An 18,878-nucleotide genomic window follows, 5' to 3' on the forward strand; every position below is an offset into this window, starting at 1 on the left:
GTTTTTGCTAATCCTGTGAGGTATTTTTTGTAATGTTTTGCCTGCTGCTTTTTTATCTTAGAGCTTAGTCCGATCTAAGTTTCACTGGAGAAGACTTGACTAAAGCAGTTAGCTTCATGGCAAACTCAGAATATTTGCGTAAAACAATGTTCTTGAATATTTTAGTTATGCTGAACAAATAGTGCTGCAAAGTTTTAATTCAAACTCCTAAATTTGTGTACAGAAACATCAGGCAATTAGAAATTGTTTGCTCTGACTCTACAAAGACTACCTTTCTCCTCTATTTATGGTTGCTGCTTAATACAATTAAGATAGCACAGAAACAAAGCCAAATGGGCATTAGAGCTCACTGAGGAAAACAGATATGATTTTTTTTTTTTTAACCAAAACTGGCAAAATTGTTGTTAAACTGTTGCTGTAGAATGATGTTACACTGATGTTGCTTGAAATAACTTACTGCTTGTCATGAGAAACAAGTGTTTAAATTCATGATTACTTGATTAGTTTGGAAATTCTGTGTAGTTAAGGTAGCATAAACTGTGTCCAAACACGTACTATGAAAATAAGAAAAATAAGATCAGAAGAGAATGTGTACTAAGAAGTCACATGCCCAAGGGAAGTTTGGATTTGAGTACCTTCACTGAGCTGGCTAAGTCTAAGGCCTTTAAACTTCTGCAAAGATTTTACTCAGATATTAAGAGTCCTACAAGTTTTAGACCAGCGATTTTATTTGAAAGATGGCATTGTCAGATTTTGTCTACAGGCTTCCACTGTTGTATTTTTTTTATTATTATTTCATCTGGTACTGAAGCTATTCTTGGGGAGTCTAAAGAAATGCAAGACTGCTACATGAATCTCATGAATCAGGCATGCTTTAATTACATGAATTGGCACTACTCTTTTGTTAGAGGTCAGTGAAGTAACAGGTTTTTATCTAGATGTGGACTCCAAAGATTTGTGGATTGTCCTTATCCCATCACACCACCACATTTTGTTTGTTTTCCTGGTATACTTTAACAAACATACGTTCAGTTATGCCAACATATTTTTGTGGTTGTTGTTTTAATAATACTTCTGTTAATACAGGGACATCCATGAGGCCCAGCCAAATGGAATCTCTACTGTAAAGAAAGACTTCAAGCAGTTTCTTTTGATGTTATCAAACATGAACATGTGTACAAGCCTCAAAAGGGAGCACAGTTAACTGCCGTGCATAGTGTGTTTCTAAAATAAGACACAGGGAAATATGCTGAAGCCACAATCACCTCGTGAAAAACCCTGCGTGGGAAGTGTCAGCGCTTGTGCATGGGGCCCAGCGCTGCTGCGTGAAGCAGAGGCCGCCGAGGCCGGGGTTTACGGGCGAATCCCTCCTGCCCCAGCCATCGCCTGCCGCCCCATGTTCTCAGGAGCCCCTGCTACCACAGCGGGCTCCGGCCACCCCAGCTCTCCCCGGTCGTGCCAGGCAGCAGACTCCTCCTCTCCTTCTCCCAACAACCCGTCTGAGGCAGGGCTGAGCTAGGAGCCCTCCGCACAACCCCAGCACGGCGCCAGTCAGCTTGGCTTCCCCTTCCCAGCGCCGTCCCGCAGCCCCGCGCTCCGCCATTTCCTAGCCGGGCGCCGCCACCCCACCCCAGCGCCCTCCCGCCCGCGCTGCCAGAGCATGCGCCGCGCCCCGACTCATGCGCAACAAGGGCGGCCCGCTGCGCGCGCGCCTGCGCCGAGGGAGGCGTTCGGCGGCCGGAGGCGGCGGCGGGGCAGCGGCTCTAGGAACTGCTCCGGCTGCGCCGGGGAGGGGACGAGGAAACGCCCGGCCGCGCGCGCGGCGGCCCCATGGGGCCTTGAGGACGCGGCCCCGGCTACGGAAGAAGGGTGCTTAGCGCCGAGTCGGCGGGAGGATGGAGGGCCAAGGGGCCCCGGGCGCTGGCGGCGGCGGCGAGGAGCCCTTGGGCTCCGGCAGGATGAACCCGAAGCGGGGCGGGCGCGCCGCGGAGGAGGAGAGCCGGAACAAGCCCAAGCTGGTGAGGGGCGGCGGGGAACGAGGAAGGCGGGCGGGGGAGGCGGCCGGCCGCCGCCCTGCGGCTTCCCGGTGGGAGGACGTGGGGCCCGGCGGGCGGCCGGGGCCGTGGGAACGGCAGGCTTAGAGATAACAGAAATAACAATAATAACAATAAAACAGCCCGCGAGGTCTGGGGCGCTGCCGTAGGGACCGGTGACAGCTGGAAGGGGGCGCGCTGCGGGCCTGGCGGGGCCGGGGCCGGGGCCGGGCGCAGCTGGGGCCGCCCGGGCGGGGAGAGGCTGCGGGAGCACCCAGCGCGTCGGCGGTGCTGATGCCAGCCGCGTGCTTCCCGAGGGAACTACGGAATTAATGCGGTTTTGTAGCGCTTTTTGGGGGCGGTGGTGCGCGGGCAAGAAAATTTTTGGAAATTCTCCATTTCCTTTTTTTTTTTTTTTTTTTTTTTTTTGTAATCGGTAGAGGCCAGCTTTTGAGTGCACAAATCCTCTTTAGGGCTATGGATTCTACCTGATAACCTGAAACACAGGTGCATTTCACAGCCAACAGCCCTGCAGTATATCGCAAGTTATAAATGTGGGAGCAGCAGAAATGGTTACTGCATTGGTGTTTACTTTGTATCGTTAATTTCTGTACTCACACTTATTTGGGCTTATATTGAAGTAACGTATTTTACCTTAGCCTTCTGATTGGATTTCCAGAAAAGTGGTGTAGTGGATGCTAATGCTTACTGGACTCTTCATAGTGAATATAGTCCTAGTTACAAACTTCATTGTATAGTCTTGCATGGCTTTTCACAGGTAATAGTAAAACTTAGTTAATACCTGTGTGCTCCCACCTTGCAGTCCTCTTCTCAGGTATAGTATGGAAGAACCTTGGGCTGATTAGCCTGGAAACTCCTCTTCTTTTTTTTCTCGTTGAAAACTCAATTGGAATGCATGGAGGGAAGATAATAAATCCATAATGTATAATGCATTAAAATATACTGAAAGTGGTGATTATTTAAAAGGATGTCAGAAAAAAACATTAAATAACTTGAACTCTGTACTAAGGGTGACTATCTTAAGGGAACATAACCAAATATGCTGTTTTATTTTCTTTAATGGTGTTACTAGGAACAAGCTCTTACTTCCTTATACAGTATGAATAAAAACAAACTTTGTACCTAAACTAGCTAGAAAAGCTGCTTGTATATATACCCTTTAGGGGAAATGATTTAAAAAAAAAAAAAGTTTGTCTGTGGCTCCAGAAGAGGTGGAGCTGGGAAAGCCAAAGTGGTTTTTTTTTTTTTTTTTTTTTTTTTTTTGGGGGGGGGGGGGGAAGGGATTCTAGGAGGAGATGCAGGTTTTCTGCTTCATATCCATGTCCGTCTGAAGGTAAAAGGGAGGCAGCAGTGCTTGATGTGGTTCAGTATAATGATGTAGGTTTCTTCATTTTTGTCTTTTAAAAGGTGCAAAGCCTCATTTACTCCCAGTCAATCAAGAAAAAATGCCAGTAAGACTAGACTTCGGAGGCACTAGTAATGAAAAAGATGGTTTGAATTACAAATCAGTGTAAATAAAGTTTTTGATACGCTGGAGGAAAGGGCTGCCATTTGCAGGGACCGTGTCAGGTGTGACAGGTGGGCTTGTGCAAACTCTTCATTTGGCCATGCTGAATTTCACAAAGTCCTGGACCTGGGTTGGGGTAATCCCAAGCACTAATCCAGGCTGGGCAAAGAGTGGGTTGAGAGACCTGATGAGAAGGACCTGGGGGTGTTGGTTGATGAGAAGCTTGATATGAGCCAACAATCTACGCTTGCAGCCCAGAAAGCCAAACATACCCTGGGCTGCATCCAAAGCAGCATATCTGGCAGGGCAAGGGAGGGGATTGTCCCCCTCTGCTCTGCTCTCATGAGACCCCACCTGGAGCACTACATTCAGCTCTGGGGCTCCCAGCTAAAGACGGACATGGAAGTATTAGAAGGAGTCCAGAGGAGGGCCACAAAGATGATCAAGGGGCTGGAGCACCTCTCTTATGAAGATGGGCTGAGAGCTGGGGTTGTTCATCCTAGAGAAAAGAAGGCTCAGTGGAGACCTTATAGCATCCTTCCAGTACCTGAAGGGGCCTACAGGAAAGGTGGGAAGGGGCTCTTTGTCAGGGGTGTAGTGTTAGGACAAAGGGCAATGGCTTTAAAATAAAAGAGGGGAGAGTTAGATGAAATATAAGGAAGAAATACTTCACAATGAGGGTGGTGAGGCCCTGTCCCAGGCTGCCCAGCTAAGCTCCATCTGTGGCAGTGCCCAAGGCCAGGCTGGATTGGCTTTGGGCACAGAATCACAGAATTTTAGGGATTGGAAGGGATCTTGAAAGGTCATCTAGTCCAATCCCCTGCCACAGCAGGAATCCCTAAATCACGTCACGCAGGAACGCAAACCAGTGGGTTTTGAATGTCTCCAGAGAAGGAGACTCCACAACTCCCCTGGGCAGGTGGTTCAAGTGCTTTGTCACATTCACCATGAAAAAGCTTAATTTCATATTTAAGGAGAATGTCCTATGTTCCAGCTTGCACCCATTGCCCCTTGTCCTGTCATTGGTTATCACCAAGAAGAGTCTGGCCCCATCCTCCTGACGGTCACCTTTTACATGTTTATAAACGTTAATAAGGTCACCCCTCAGTCTCCTCTTCTCTAAGCTAAAGAGACACAGTTCCCTCAGCCTTTCCTTGTAAGGGAGATGCTCCACCCCCTTAATCATCCTCGTGCCTTTGTGTTGGACTCTTTCAAGCAGTTCCCTGTCCTTCTTGAACAGAGGGGCCCGGAACTGGATGCAATATTCTAGATGTGGTCTCACTAGGGTGGAGTAGAGGGGAAGTAGAACTTCTCTCAATCTGCTAACCACACCCCTTCTAATTCACCCCACAAAGATACTGGCCTTCTGGGCCACAGGGCACAGTGCTGGCTCATGGTCATCCCACTGTCCACCAGGTCCCCCTCCCATTCACTGCTCTCCAACAGGACAGTCCCCAGCTTATACTGGTGTCTGGGGTTGTTCTTACCCAGATGCAGGACTCTACACTTACCCTTGGTATATTTCATTAAGTTTGTCACCACCTAATTCTCCAACTTGTTGAGGTTCTGCTGGATGGCAGCACAGCCTTCTGGCGTGTCGGCCACTCCAAACTTGCTGATGGTGCACTCCATTCCCTCACCCAAGTCATTGATGAATATACTGAACAATACTGGTCCCAGTACCAACCCTTGAGGGACTCCACTAGGTGCAGGACTCCAACTTGACTCTGTCCCATTAACCTTCTGGCTTCAGCCAGTTCACAGTCCATCTCGCTACCTGATTGTCCAGACCACACTTCTTCAGTTTAGCTGTGAGGATGCTGTGGGAGATGGTGTCAAAGGCTTTACTAAAATCAAGATTCACCATGTCCACTGCCTTTCCATCATCTATCCACCTGGTCTGGTGGGAGGTGTCCCTGCCTATGGCAGGGGGTTGGAACCGGGTGACCTTTAAGGTCCCTTCTAACACAAACAATTCTATGAAATAGTTCTGTGTTAGATAATTAAATTGATGCATATTCACACACAAATAATTGAAGATGGGCTATATTAGAACTCATTTTTCTTTTTTTTTCTGCTTTGGGTCATTTTGGAAGTCATTTAAGTTTAATATAACTTGTTGAATTTGACAGAACTGCACAGTTAGAATTTAGCTCCCAGTTTAGTACTAGTAGTGTGTAAACTGGAGTATTTTATTAAAATTTGGTAGCCTAGTTTGAGCACCTTGACACGTTGCAGCTGGTGGAAGAGTTCCGATTTCATTTTTTTCCCACATCATTTTGTGCTGTCACAAGGACTGGAGGTGGGAATGAGTGCCCAGTTTTTTTTTGTCATTATTTTTGTTTGCAGTGAAATGGGCAAGAAAAAATTAAATTGCTTTGGCAAACAATCATGTGATCTCATGCCAGCCCTGAGGATAGGCTGGCATGCGACAACAGTGAACAGCCACATTCTTAGCTTGGTTTTGGCAACATGCTTGTTTTGCTTGTTTAAAAGTATGCCTGCTGTACTAGGAGAAACAGACTAAGGTTGTCAGGGAAATTGCTGGCATTTGTATTTGTTAGTCCTTAACTTGGACATTGTTTGTTGTTCTTAACACTGGAAGTATCTATTGGCTACATAGGAAACAGTTAAGTGCTTGAAAGTGTCGCATCTGATTGGACATAGCTTTCCTAACTTTGCTGAACCCAAAGGCTCTTCTAGTTGTTCATCATCTTCAGTCTTCTCGGAGTTTAAAGCCAGGCTTTTTACAGAAGTTCATGCTATGAGAATGGGAAACAGTGGTTATAAACTGGAACAAGAGATTCTGACTAGGTTTGAAGGGAAAAGATCATTCAAAGGGTAATCAAGCTCTGGTTGATCAGAGATACTTGGAATATTGATCCTTGGGTGTTTTCATGGCCTGCAAACCTGGACAAAGCCTTGAGCAGCTTGGTTTGAATCTTATCTTGACCCTGCTTCTTGAGGGTCAACATACAATTAGGACTAGAGACCTGCCTGAGATTCTTTCAAATGTGATGGTACAAATCAGTGCTTGAAAAGGGATGTTATAACAGGGTATGTGGTGTTTCCTGGCTATTTGAATGCTGTCTAGCTAGAACTTACTATGGTCAGTATTTTTTGTCTGAATTGTGTTTTATAATATATCCTCTTGGTTTTGTATTGGCATAAATAGAAGTATATCTGTGCATATAGTGGCTAAGTATCATGCTAAAAGCATGTTTCTTTACCCCCAAGTTAATTTCTGATTTGTGTGTTAGTTGTTCAGTGATAGATGCTTCACTTAGCTACAAACTTTATTTCTGAAAAGGGCTGTGGTGTGAGTATCATGCTGTCTTTAAAAGTAGATTGATAGAGACAGCTTGTATAACATGGGGTAAAAAAATCAAAACCTTAGGGGTAAGAGAAAGGTTATTTAATTGGAATGCAAGTAGATCTGGTGACGTGGTTTTGATGATTCATCTTACAAGGAGCAACTCATACTTTAGTTTAAAAGTAGAAATCACTTATGCTTCATATTGAAGTCTTTTTAAACAGTGTGAGCTCTGAGATGAATCAAAAAGTATGGACCCAAGATTCTGACTAATGTGCTACAAGCTAGTGTCAAAAAGTGGAATAAAAGCCTTATCTATTAGCTTGAATGCAGAAGTAAACTGAGTGTACTTGGCAGATGGGTGGAGTAACATAGCTAGGAAACGCACGTCAGGGCAGGAATGCAGGGCAGAAATGAGCTGTCAGTAGTATCGGTCACTGTTGGGCAGTGCTCTGTAGGAGCACCACCTTGTTTACCCCAGGCTGCTGGGTGTCATTCTCCCGTGGAGAGGGAATGTGCTCTTTTGCACAGGAAAGAACACATAAGAAAAGACTCATAATTCATGAATTATGAATCATGTTAAGCAAAGATTTTGGCAAATGAATAAAATAAATTACATTTGAGATGATAGCGTCTCAGTAAAATCAGTGAATGCCTGTAGAGGATTCTTACTTAAAGTATATGCCTGAAATACCCCTAAAATATGTATGTTTTAGAAGGTGCTGGGTGTGCTTAGATCAAAGTCAGGATATTCCAGCAACTGGTATTGATGTCTTAAAAAAACTTGCTTATGTTGCAGAAAAGGATACTGATCAGGCACTGGTTCTAATATGGTAGAACAGGACATACTTAGTGCTGACTAGCTTTAGCTTGTAATGTGATTTGATATTGACACTGTTTAAATGAAGTGATACTTACAGTGATAAGCCTATCTGTTTGTGGTAATTAAACTTCCTGAACTACTACTTGTAAGACAAAACTGTAGAGATATTCTATACGATACAGGAAGCTTTGCAAACAAACCAGATTTCACTGAGGCAACGCGGAAGAGAATTACCATGAAAACTAACAGTGTGCATATCATGCTGTAGAGTGATGCTTTCATCATACAGGAGTGATGCTTTCTGAGAGCTGAAGTATTGTGGTGTCCAATATCCAAGTTAGAGTACAAACTTTTGTTTTTGTATTGCAAATAGCCTATAAGCATTGTGATTGCTGATTACCCAGTAGAAGGAAGAGGTTAAGGCTTAAAAAAGTTGGGTGGGTTACAAGAAGACTTCATGTTTTCCACATCAATTGCAATTCTTTAGGGGTAAACAATAATGGCTAATAAAGTTGCTCTAATTCTTTTAATCCCTGCCCAATTCTAGAGGCCAAGTAGAAGAAAAGATGTCCGTTGCCGCTGAAGCAACTGACAGTTTCAGTTGGTTATTCATCAGTTTACTTGTTTAACCTTAAAACCACAAGAAGTTAGGAAATGACTAAAATGAATGGTTTTACATAGTTCTTTCCTACTTGCGTGCCACGGTCATTCTTTAAATTCAGTATCTTTTATCATTTAATAACTTCATTTTGGAGAAATAACTTTACCATTATAACCCTTTATAATAGGAGAGAAGATAATTTTTAGAGAACATTAACAATTGAAAGTCTTTGTCTGTGTACTAACTTAAAAGTTTCAAGTAGACAAAACTAATTTGGACTAGGATAAACTTACATGTTACTTTGTATCAAACTCATTACTGTCTTGTGAATGAAGTAGCTTTTTCCTACAGTTTTAGTAGAGTAAGTGTCTGTAGGCCTCCTGATTTCAAGTGTAACTTTCTAATAGGTAAATAAACTGGATCTTGCTGGACAAAAGTAATAATTGCAGTTTGTAAAGCTTGTTACCTACTAATTAATTGTATGGAGGAAAAGGATGACAATCAGTGAAATGCTGAAGCAGTTGTTTGGTTTTTTTTTAGAAAGTCTCTTGAACTGAATACCAACATCTGTGACTTTGAACAGACTGTGCTATTTAGGCGTAGAACATTAAAGGTGGCCTTAAAAATATTTGTTCAAAGGCAGAGGAGGCTATCAGCTATTCTTGGACAGCATTGATGGCCTAGTCTCTGTTCCCACCTCAGTGCTATACTGACCATTCTGTTTGGCACAAATGGGATGAAGAGACTGATCCAGTCAAAAATCTCCCTAATTGTTTTCTTCTTTGGTTGTTTACTAGAATTCCTTTTCCTTCAGTTTATCTAAGTTCATCCATTACCAGTATTAAATATGATCAACTGCTTGCCAGTTATCTTGTGATAGTTTGTGATGCAAAGTACTTTGGTCAGGAGAAATTTTAGTTTTGTAGTCATTATTCTTTCAGTTAGTGGTGTGGCAAGAGCTAATGATGGTTATTGACCTTCGAGGATGTGTTTTTTTTTGTTTTTTTTTTGATGAGTGTAGGTCTTGTGAGGAACACATACAAAGACAATGTGAGGTTCAGTAGATTCTAGATACACATAGTTATTTCTTATACAGTATAGTTTCTTTTTGTTTTACTGTTACATTTTGGTTCTTCATATTCTGCTGTTATATACTTGTATTGCTATAGAATTGAAGTTGCTTTAAAAATAAATGTGTCTTCGTAATGGAACTGAGCTGGATGTTTGCATTTGATTGCATGAGGAGATGAGAACATGGCAGTTATTAATCTTAGTTACATGCAGTGTTCCAGTTGCATTACAGCAGGGAAGTATTTGCTTAAGGAAGAAAAAAGAAGACTGTTTGGGACTGCAGTGGTCAGCAGTGGTATAAATGGGGAAAATAATCAAATTCTATTTCTTAGTGTACTTCAATTGTCAAGCTAAGCATATGTATTGATGCCATATACAGTTAGTTTTTCGAGCCATGCACACAATAGCATTGCAGAGTTGCATTTATTTTGGGCTTAATTTTAATTTCAAGTCTAATAGTCTTGGCAATTAATACCTTAATGGTCTTTCTTGAATACCATAGTATTTATGAAAAAAAGAACAGGAATTAAGATAGTTGAGTGTCAGATACATCTCATGCTTTGCTTGATAGGAGGTGTAGCTTTTGAAGTGGGCTTTCTTAAGCTTCATTTACTAAAATACTAGATGTGAGAAGTTCATCTGAGTAATTAAAAAATTTTTTTAAGATACCCACACAGCTTTCTGTACATATATTGTGTGCCTGGGGGGGGAAAAAAGTGGCAGGTATGCTTTATTAGAGAACTGTTCATGTGTTTGCTATTGTACTGGTATCGGACAGGATTGCTTGTCAGTGTCAGCATATTCTGTTTACTGCACCTAGAGTAAGCAAGTGAATTGGTTTTGGTTTGGAAGAAAATCTGGAAGTGTTTTTTTTCCTGGGAAAATAGACTGAAATTACTTGTTAGGTTAATCACTTCAATAGTCATTGGATCAACTTCTGGGACTTCATTACAAGTGAATGCAGTAAAGCTCCTGGTGTGGTAAATGGATCGTTTAAATGCTTATTGAGCTGACTGCATGTTTCTTGCTTTTCTGCCAACTGTGTCTGTCGGGGCCATATTAAGCCCTGTATCTCTGAGGCTTGTTTTTAAAAAAATACATGTACTTGACTTCTGAGCTCTGAGTTCTTAAGGAACTTTTTTTTTTTTTTTTTTTTTTTTTTTTAAATACTATTATTGTGGAGTGCTTTTGAAAAAAACATTTTGGAATGCTTACATTGGAAAAAACATGTCAAAGCAATTCTTGATATATTAAGTGCCAACTCGATCTCAATTTGATGCTTGCACGCAAGCTATGAATTGAGCTTTTTTACTTTCAGTGTAGCGTCAGCACAAAGCTAGTTTGCTAGATAGCAACACTTGTTGTGCATCAAATTACTGTGCATCTTCCTTCCCTGTCCTGTGTTCTCCTGAGTGCAAGCAGCTGATCTTTTCATTTAGGTATGTTGTGGAGCTGGTCAGACTGAGTAAAAGCTATTATAAAGCTATTGAGTTTGGTCAGTTAAGAGCAATGAGAATAAACCACCACCTTTTACCTCCCATTCCCTAGAGAGACTTTTTTAACTTTAGAAGGCTTATATTCACTTTTACTGAAGTCTTAGTCTGTTTTTACCCTTTCATAGACATGCAGCCATTTTAACTACAACCCTATGCTTCTAACCTGGGGTTAATAATTTGTTGCAAGTTGAAGTTACGTGTTTTTTTTTTTTTTTTTTTTTTTTTTTTAAGATGAACAGTGACTAGTTAACTTTGAGAGAGTTCTTCTGAAGTCATTGAGATAACGGTTTGATTTGAGACAATTCTCCAGTCCTTACACACAAACCTTGCATATTGTTTTTTATTCCTGCTTACTTGCTTCCCACTTGGCAATGCATGCAGGTATACATGTATATAGTCTAATTATCCCTGTGAAGTGACAGTCTCAGTTTCTGTATACTTTCCTTACTGCTATATGCAGAGATAGTTTTGGGAAGACTCTTAACTGAGTATGCTGTTGGTTTCCTGGAATACCTCTTGCTCTTGTGAGTACCATAGACAGTGAAATAAATATTCACAGTCTACTTGATGATTCCTTTGCTACCATTTGAGGAGAGGATTAAAAGAAAGTAGAATGTTGCTGTTGGGAGAGAATTTACATACTTAACAATAAAGCAGAAGACCCATAATACGTTGCAAAAGCTAACAAAACCCATACCAAGAATCCAATCAAATACCGGGCAGCTCCTTGAAAATTGAGAATTTTATGTTTGATAGACTTTGAAGAAGAGAGGACATCTATATTTGTTTTTAATATTTAAAAACAAAGCAAACCACACCACCAAAATACCACAGAACTCAGCCAACCAAAAACAGTTCCTTGCAAAGGAACTGGCAGTGGAAGGGATGCAGTGAGCCAAAGGAGTGGGAATTACCCTCAAACAGTGTTCATTTTGTCTGTACCCGGTAATCATGGACTATGGTTACAGTGGCCATGTCAACAGCTCCTTAGAATATTGTTCTTTCTTCCAAGACAATTCCTACAATTCCTAGCAAAGAGCAAACGTTTGGTTGGCCTGTATTTGGTCTCTTCATAAACAAGTTAATTGTAAAGTTGCTTTTTTTTTTTTTTTCCCCAATAATAAATTTGATAATGCATTTAATATAATGGTAAAATTTGGGAAAATGAGTAATGCTGCTGCAGCAATGGACTTTAGCTTTTCCTTGAAGAACAGAAATTTTAAGTTCAGTAATAACCAGCATGTGTAGACTACAGTGCAACTCAGTAGTCAAAACAGTGGCTTAAAGTGAATTTACAGCTGCTGAGATACAAACAGGGGCTTTCTCCTCCTTTTTGTATTCTTTCCTGTTTATAGCAGCTTCCTGAGAAGATTGATTGTCCTACAGGGAAGTAGGAAATGAAGTAGCATGTGAATAGAGAGGAATTATATTGTACATAATAATGAGGAAGCTAGTAAGATCATTTGACTTCAGTACAGTTGAGAGTTCCTGTTAAAAAGGAGCAGGAATTCATGATTCCAGGTGCTTGTAATGGGTTATGAGGAAAGTATTAAATGCTGCTAGAGGGGAAGGTAAGCAAAACAGATAGTTTGTCATAGTACTGAAGAGTGGTATGTGCTTAAATTACCCACGAACACACGTGAATTTTATTAAACCTTTACCATGATTTCATGAAACAAATACTTTAATGTAAAATGTTAACCAGTTACTGTTTATCTCAAAAGTCATTCAGGAATTAGCTTCAATCTCAGTATCTCAGTATACTGTGAGCTAACCTTAATGGAGCTACTGTTTATCAAGCTTTTTCTGAAGCTCAAATAGGAATGCACAGATTAGTCATTTAAAAGGTCAGAAGAAAATCATAGTCAGTTTACAGATGGAAACTTTATCAAAACCTACTGCTGTACTTTTACCTGTGTTGTTTGGGAATGGCTCCACCAATCTGTAAATAAGTTGAATGTATGAAGTGCTATATAAAGAACTCACCAGTCATGTAGCATACTGGTATAAACTGCTGATCCTGTGCTGCTTTAAGGAGAACTTGTCTGATACAGTTAATGTAGGAACTTGGTGGATACTATTTGGATTCTAGCAGTAGCTCTGGAAAATGTCAGAACTTATTTTTGTCTTCCTTTGCACTGGCTAATGTGAAAACTGTACCATCCTAATAGGCTTTCTGAATTATTATTATTTTTTTACAATTGTCTAATGTGATCCAGTTGGTGGCTTTCCCAGTGCCACCCTTGTCCTTGTGTCTCACAACCAGCAATTTTTTTGGCTTAAACTGCTGTGGAGCTACACCTTTTAATTTTGCTCTGATTTTAAAGCTTATGGATGAACATCAATGACTCATTGTCTGAAACAAGCTTATTTTGAGCTACAAATAACAAAAGTTTCTTGAAGGAGTTGAAGAAAATTCATCTAAGTTTCTTTACAGTTACTATTTTCATCTTTTGAATTAACTTGCTTTTTGGCAAAGGCTTTTTTATGTCATCTGGAAAAATGCTGTTTCTTGATTAGTCCGTTTGCTTTTGGAGTGTTAATAGTGTTCTGTCAAATCAGACAAAAATAAGGAAGCCATTTCAGTTTCTCTCAACCTTCTGTTGAAGTCAGACCGGAAAGCTTCCTAGGGTCTGTGTATTCCCCTTGCACAGGGACGGAGTGTGGAGGTGCACCTTTCCTTCATCCCTTGAGGATCAGCAAATGGCATTTGTGAAGGCCACTGTACGCTATTGATGTGCCTCTAGCCTGTGTCTCTCTTCCCTCCAATCTGGGAGCAGTGCTGATGTGTTCAATGTTCTAGCTCTATCATTAAAGGCTTGGTGCCCCCTGCTGTTAATAATGACCACCCTGGGCAACCTTCTGGCTTTGACATGGAGTTGTATATCGTATTTTCCTAGTATTGCTCAATTGTAAGTGATCGGTCTCCTCTTGAACGTGGGAAGAAAGTACAGTAATTGGGGAATGCCAGAGAGCTTCCTGCAACCAGGTTGAGAGGATGGCCAGAAGTTAAAAAACACTTTCCATTGAGCCAAATTTGCCGATGTCTCTTGCAAGTACTGAAGTCCATGTAAATTCAAAAACAAAAACAAAGTCATCTTCTCTTGACTTTCTGATTATTATTTTTTTAAAACTAGGAAGGTCATGTTTCAGTTTGCTTCACCTGAAATTGTAGCCTGTGGTCAGAAGAGGGTATTACAACACACTGTGATTTTGCTGAGTGGCAAGCAATAGAGAAAAATTGCTTGTAGGTTTAGAAGCTACCCAGCTGATTGATCAGTGTTTCATTATACATATGTGGTAAACTGTGAGTTGCTTTTAATTTTATTTTTGTGTTGGAAGTGAGAATCTTGATTGTAACAGCTCTGAACACAGCGAACTACCGTTTAAATATAATGAGTTTATGAGTTATCTTTGCAACTTAGAATTCATGGCCAGCTCCCATGTGATCTGGAATGCTTTGCTAATACAGAAATTAGAAAAGGATGAAAAAATATATACTTGCTGTGATCTTAACATTAAAAGCTAATCATCTCAAATCATTTAACTCTTTACATGTTGATATTATTACTTCAGTAGTGTGAACTCAGCTTTGATGAGGAAATCATGATCTTTATACCAAAAGATGTGGTGAGCTGTTGTAAAAATTTCTTTGTAGTCCCTATTAGGACATGAGCAAGGTTGAAACTGACCTTTAAAGACAAAAGAATTGAGTGGTGCAATTGCATTAGTATATGCTGTTCTTTTTTGGAGTGCCTTATTGTGATTTGTCTGTAGTGGGATACTAACAGCAATACACAAACTGGATGGAGTAAATATTTTTAAGTATTGGTGGAATGGAAAGGCATTCTAGTTGAAAAAAGCTCTGTCACTTAATTCCACCTTCACTGAAAAGACTTAGGTAAATCAGTAGGAATTTGTGCTTTGATACAGGAATTGGTCAAGTTCCTTAATTTGTGCTAATATTAACAAGCAAGGAGGAAAAGAGATGATATGCTGACCTCTTAAATTGTGTGGTTTTATGTATCAACATTAAGATCTCTTATTTGCAAATATTTAATCATAAAGGTTCTTGCAAAACCTTTTGCCTTTGAGATACTGTTAAAATCAGGAAGTTTGTGTCTTTAACAAGCTAGGAAAGGATTGATCTCTTTTCATCTTGTAATGCTGTGGCTATCTTATAGGGGGCTGAAAGACTAATGCTAGAGGACTGACTGCAAACACTGTGATATCTCAAGCTTTCTCCTAGGGAGGTAAACTACTTTTCATTTATGTTCTTAAATCAGTCTGAAAGCAATAGTTACAAGATATTGTGTTTTGCTTCTTAGTATAAGAGACTGTCAAAACTCTGTGTCAGTGAGAATCTACGGGCATATACCTACCTTACTTCTGCCTCCAACTTCTTGCAGTTTCACTTCTACCTGTTAAATGTGTTGCTTATCTTGAGTAGCTACTGGCAGCAGCATAGCTTGTGCACTGTAAGGAGTTCTGAGAAGTGGGCTTGATGTCTAGGGAGGAAAAAAAAAATAAAAAAAAATACAACGTTGTCTGGTATCTTAATTTCGTACTCAGTATTTTGCCCAGAGGATTTTGAGTGACAAATGCAATATAAATGTAGAGATGGAGTAGATTATCCTGCTGCAGGTTCTGGGAGAGATTGACAGTACTTAAAAAGGGGGGGAGGCGGGGGGGAATAGGGAATGTTTCTAGTACAAGTGATTGCTAAAACATTCTGAGTTCTAGAGCTTCTTGCTTACATAGATGTCTCTGGATTGAAATCATGGTTGAATTTTACTTCTCTTGGACTTATTGATGAACAGTCTTCGTTAAGAAAGTCTACTGGAATAAATAAATCTTAGTTTACACAGTGAAACTAGAGGAGAATTGGAGGGTGGAAGGAAGAGGTTTGAGATGTTGCAGTTATGAAGGAAAAGGATTGGTGTAAATATCTGGACTAGAAAGACGTTTTATTCTAGCTGTCTCATCTGAGTCTGGCTGGGATGGAGTTAATTTTTTTATTATGATTTTTTTTTTTTTTGTAGCACTCCTTGTGGTGTTGTGTTCTAGATTTGTGATCAAAACAGTGTTAACATACTGGTGTTTTAGCTTTTGCTGAACAGTGCTTACAGTGTCAAGTTTTCTGTTGTTTCTGTTGTTACTGTTTCTTACTGGAGCCTTATTGCAAGTGGAGTTGTTAATCAGTTCTCATTAACCAAGGGAGTACAATATACTTGGAAAAAATTAAAACCCAGCCAAAGGTTTGTTGACTCATGTGGCATGAGGTGTTGACAAAAGCACGTTGAATGCTTTGGCTGGTGAGAGCATAACCAAGGATCGATTGCTGGTTAAAACCAGTGACTTGCAGGGCTGTGTCATTGACCCATTACTGCACTTTTTCAGATACAGCAATTGTTTTTTTACTTTTTTCCTCCTTAAGTTCTAGACCATTATGTATTCATGACTCTGTGGTGTAAATTAATGCTTATTAACCTACTCTTCCTTGATATGATTGTTGTAATGGTAATGCAATAGATTGCTTTCTTGGCTGTGAATAAAGATATGATGCTTATGATCTGTGTCAGCAGGTTTTTCCTACTGTTAGTGAAAAAGTGAGAATAGGGGTCATAGATAATAGTGACTGGTTTTAACGTTACTTCTTCAATCAATTTATGGTACTTACTATTGAGAGTATTGAGGTGAATTTAGGAGATGAGACAGTGCTAAAATGATATAAGGATCAAAAAGCTAGGGCACAGTAAATGCTCGTCAAATATCAACAACTGTCAAAACTGAGACTGTCATAGCTATTTGCTGATTCAGCTTATTCAGTGTTTGTCTTGGAAAGCTGTTTAAAGAGAGATTGCATTTATTTATTTATTTATTTATTTATTGTGAAATAGTAGAGGTGTTAGTTATACATGCTGCAGTTTTGTGAGTTAACTGGGTGAAAGACAAGGTGAGAGGGGATACAAGCCTGTTTTTTTCAATAGCATACATCAGGTTCCATGCTCATGTAGTTGTGCTTGTGGTAGAACACTTCCTGAAATTTTGGGTGCTTTTTAAATGTTAGGATAGATGGAATACAGACTTTATTCTAAAACAGTAGGTAACTTTTTCTTGTTTCTTTGATTTGTGTGTGTGTCTTTTTTTAATAGAATATCCAAATAAAAACTTTGGCAGATGATGTGGTAAGGTCTTCGGAATATCTTAATTTGCAACGATAACTACACACTGCATGCTATTTTATTCCAAATCTTGTGGACAATATAACATGTTCTTATAAGGATATTAAGTGTTGGATTTTAGAAAAATCAGTTGCTATACTTAAGGACCTTCATTTGTAACTTCAATTAAAGAAAAGTTGTTAAAGATGCTTCTCCAAATTGTTATCGTTAACCATATTCTAAATGCTTTGGTAATACTGTACATGTGTTTAAACTTTCTGGAAGTAACTGGTGCTACTTCTTTTGGCCTTTTTAACAGTAAAGACTCTTCAGTGTTTCTTTGACATTAGTTACTACATGATTCAAGTGCAACTATTTTGGCTAATAATAGTGCACTGTATGTCGAACAACTTTGTATTCAATAGCACCAAGCAGATAATTTTGAATACTTGCATATACTTGATATTATTTCATAATTTCAAAATAGGTTGCACTAAAACTATCAACTTCCATTTTCTATACATGATAGTTAAGCCATGCTGGCTATTTAGTTAGTCATCAGTTACATACCTGAAGTGAAGAAATGGTGCCTAGTAATTGTATGTAAGATTCATTTATGTCTTTAAAGTGATCTTACATTGCAATCTGATTAAACACATTTATTGTTAATGATATGTATTTCAAATGGATCACAGTACAGTGAAATTGATTATGAATTACTTCATCATGACTGCTGAAAGGGCACTTTAATGTAAGTGAGGAGTAAAACTGCATTTGATGTATATTGGTTAATTTTGGGTATTGTTTTGCCAGCATTATGTTACATATTGTAGCCTTTTCAATAGGATATGCCCTATTTTTAATTTCAGAGAAGCATAACTATTCTTGTAAGGGAAAAATGTGATTAGTGTAAAATGGTTGCATTTTTTTAAAAATTGACAATATCCTTTTAGGTAATGTGTTTCTGTCCACAAATGTAAGACTTCTAAGGGGAAAAACAAAAAAAGAATCTAAACCCACTCCTCTCAAAACCACAAACACAAAAAAATAACTTCCCAAAAGTTCAAAGGACATGCAGCTTATCTGGGGATACTTCTGGTTCAAAAGCCTACAACAGTCTCAAATAGGATCTCAAAGCAAAACCCACAAACAAAAACTAAACCCTGAAACAAACAAACAAAAAAAAAATCACTACCACAACGAAATGAAACAGGAAAAATCAATGAACAACTGCTCTTGCCTGTCTTCAAAAGCACTTAATCGAATTTCTCCCATCCAGATTGGACTAATTTTAAATTAATCTGTTTCATACAAATGAAATAGTACTTTGGATTTTTTACACCTCGCATATGTTAATTATAGACAACATAAGTTTTGTTTTACATGTATTGATAGATGTTACAATAAATGCTATGAATGATACTGGTAACCCTACGTAAGCTGCTGGTAAATGAAAGCACATCTTAATAAGGCTGTTCCTTGCCTAAAACAAATATATTTGTTGATGCAAACAGTTAATTTACAAAATTTCTATACATGTAACATTGCATTCATATATGCGTGTGTATATATATGCACACCTATCTATAAAGATGGTTTTACTGAAGTAAAAAATTTCTAAGTCTGCATCTAACTCTATTTAGGATAGAGTTAGATATTAAATAATACAGTAACAAATGGCCTTATAAGGAAGGTGTGCTTGTTGGTTGTTTCCAATATTAACAAATTAACTGAATAAGCATGCTTTAAAAAAAAAAAAAAAGTGTGTGTTGGGGGGTATAAGGCATAAAACAAGTCAACGTTAACCAGTGAAATGTCATGGCAAACTATATGGTATGCTTTCACTAAT

General features: G+C 39.5%; 1 protein-coding gene across 5 annotated transcripts in view; it reads left to right on the forward strand.

The window, feature by feature from the left end:
• The first annotated feature begins 1,733 nt into the window (after positions 1–1,733).
• Positions 1,734–18,878, forward strand: part of DIAPH2 (diaphanous related formin 2) — a 184,964-nt gene continuing 167,819 nt past the window's right edge. For 2 of the 5 annotated variants that reach the window (XM_082771025.1, XM_082771028.1), the window contains exons 1-2: positions 1,737–2,018; positions 17,021–17,053. In XM_082771025.1, the coding sequence (XP_082627151.1) occupies positions 1,896–2,018; positions 17,021–17,053 (156 nt within the window). In that variant the 5' untranslated portion in view covers positions 1,737–1,895. Of the gene's footprint in view, positions 2,019–17,020; positions 17,054–18,878 lie in introns of all 5 variants that reach the window. The other 3 variants (XM_082771029.1, XM_082771026.1, XM_082771027.1) reach the window with 3 other exon arrangements.

This window comes from Aythya marila, assembly GCF_965140915.1.
Source record: "Aythya marila genome assembly, chromosome: 13".
Classification (NCBI taxonomy): domain Eukaryota; kingdom Metazoa; phylum Chordata; class Aves; order Anseriformes; family Anatidae; genus Aythya; species Aythya marila.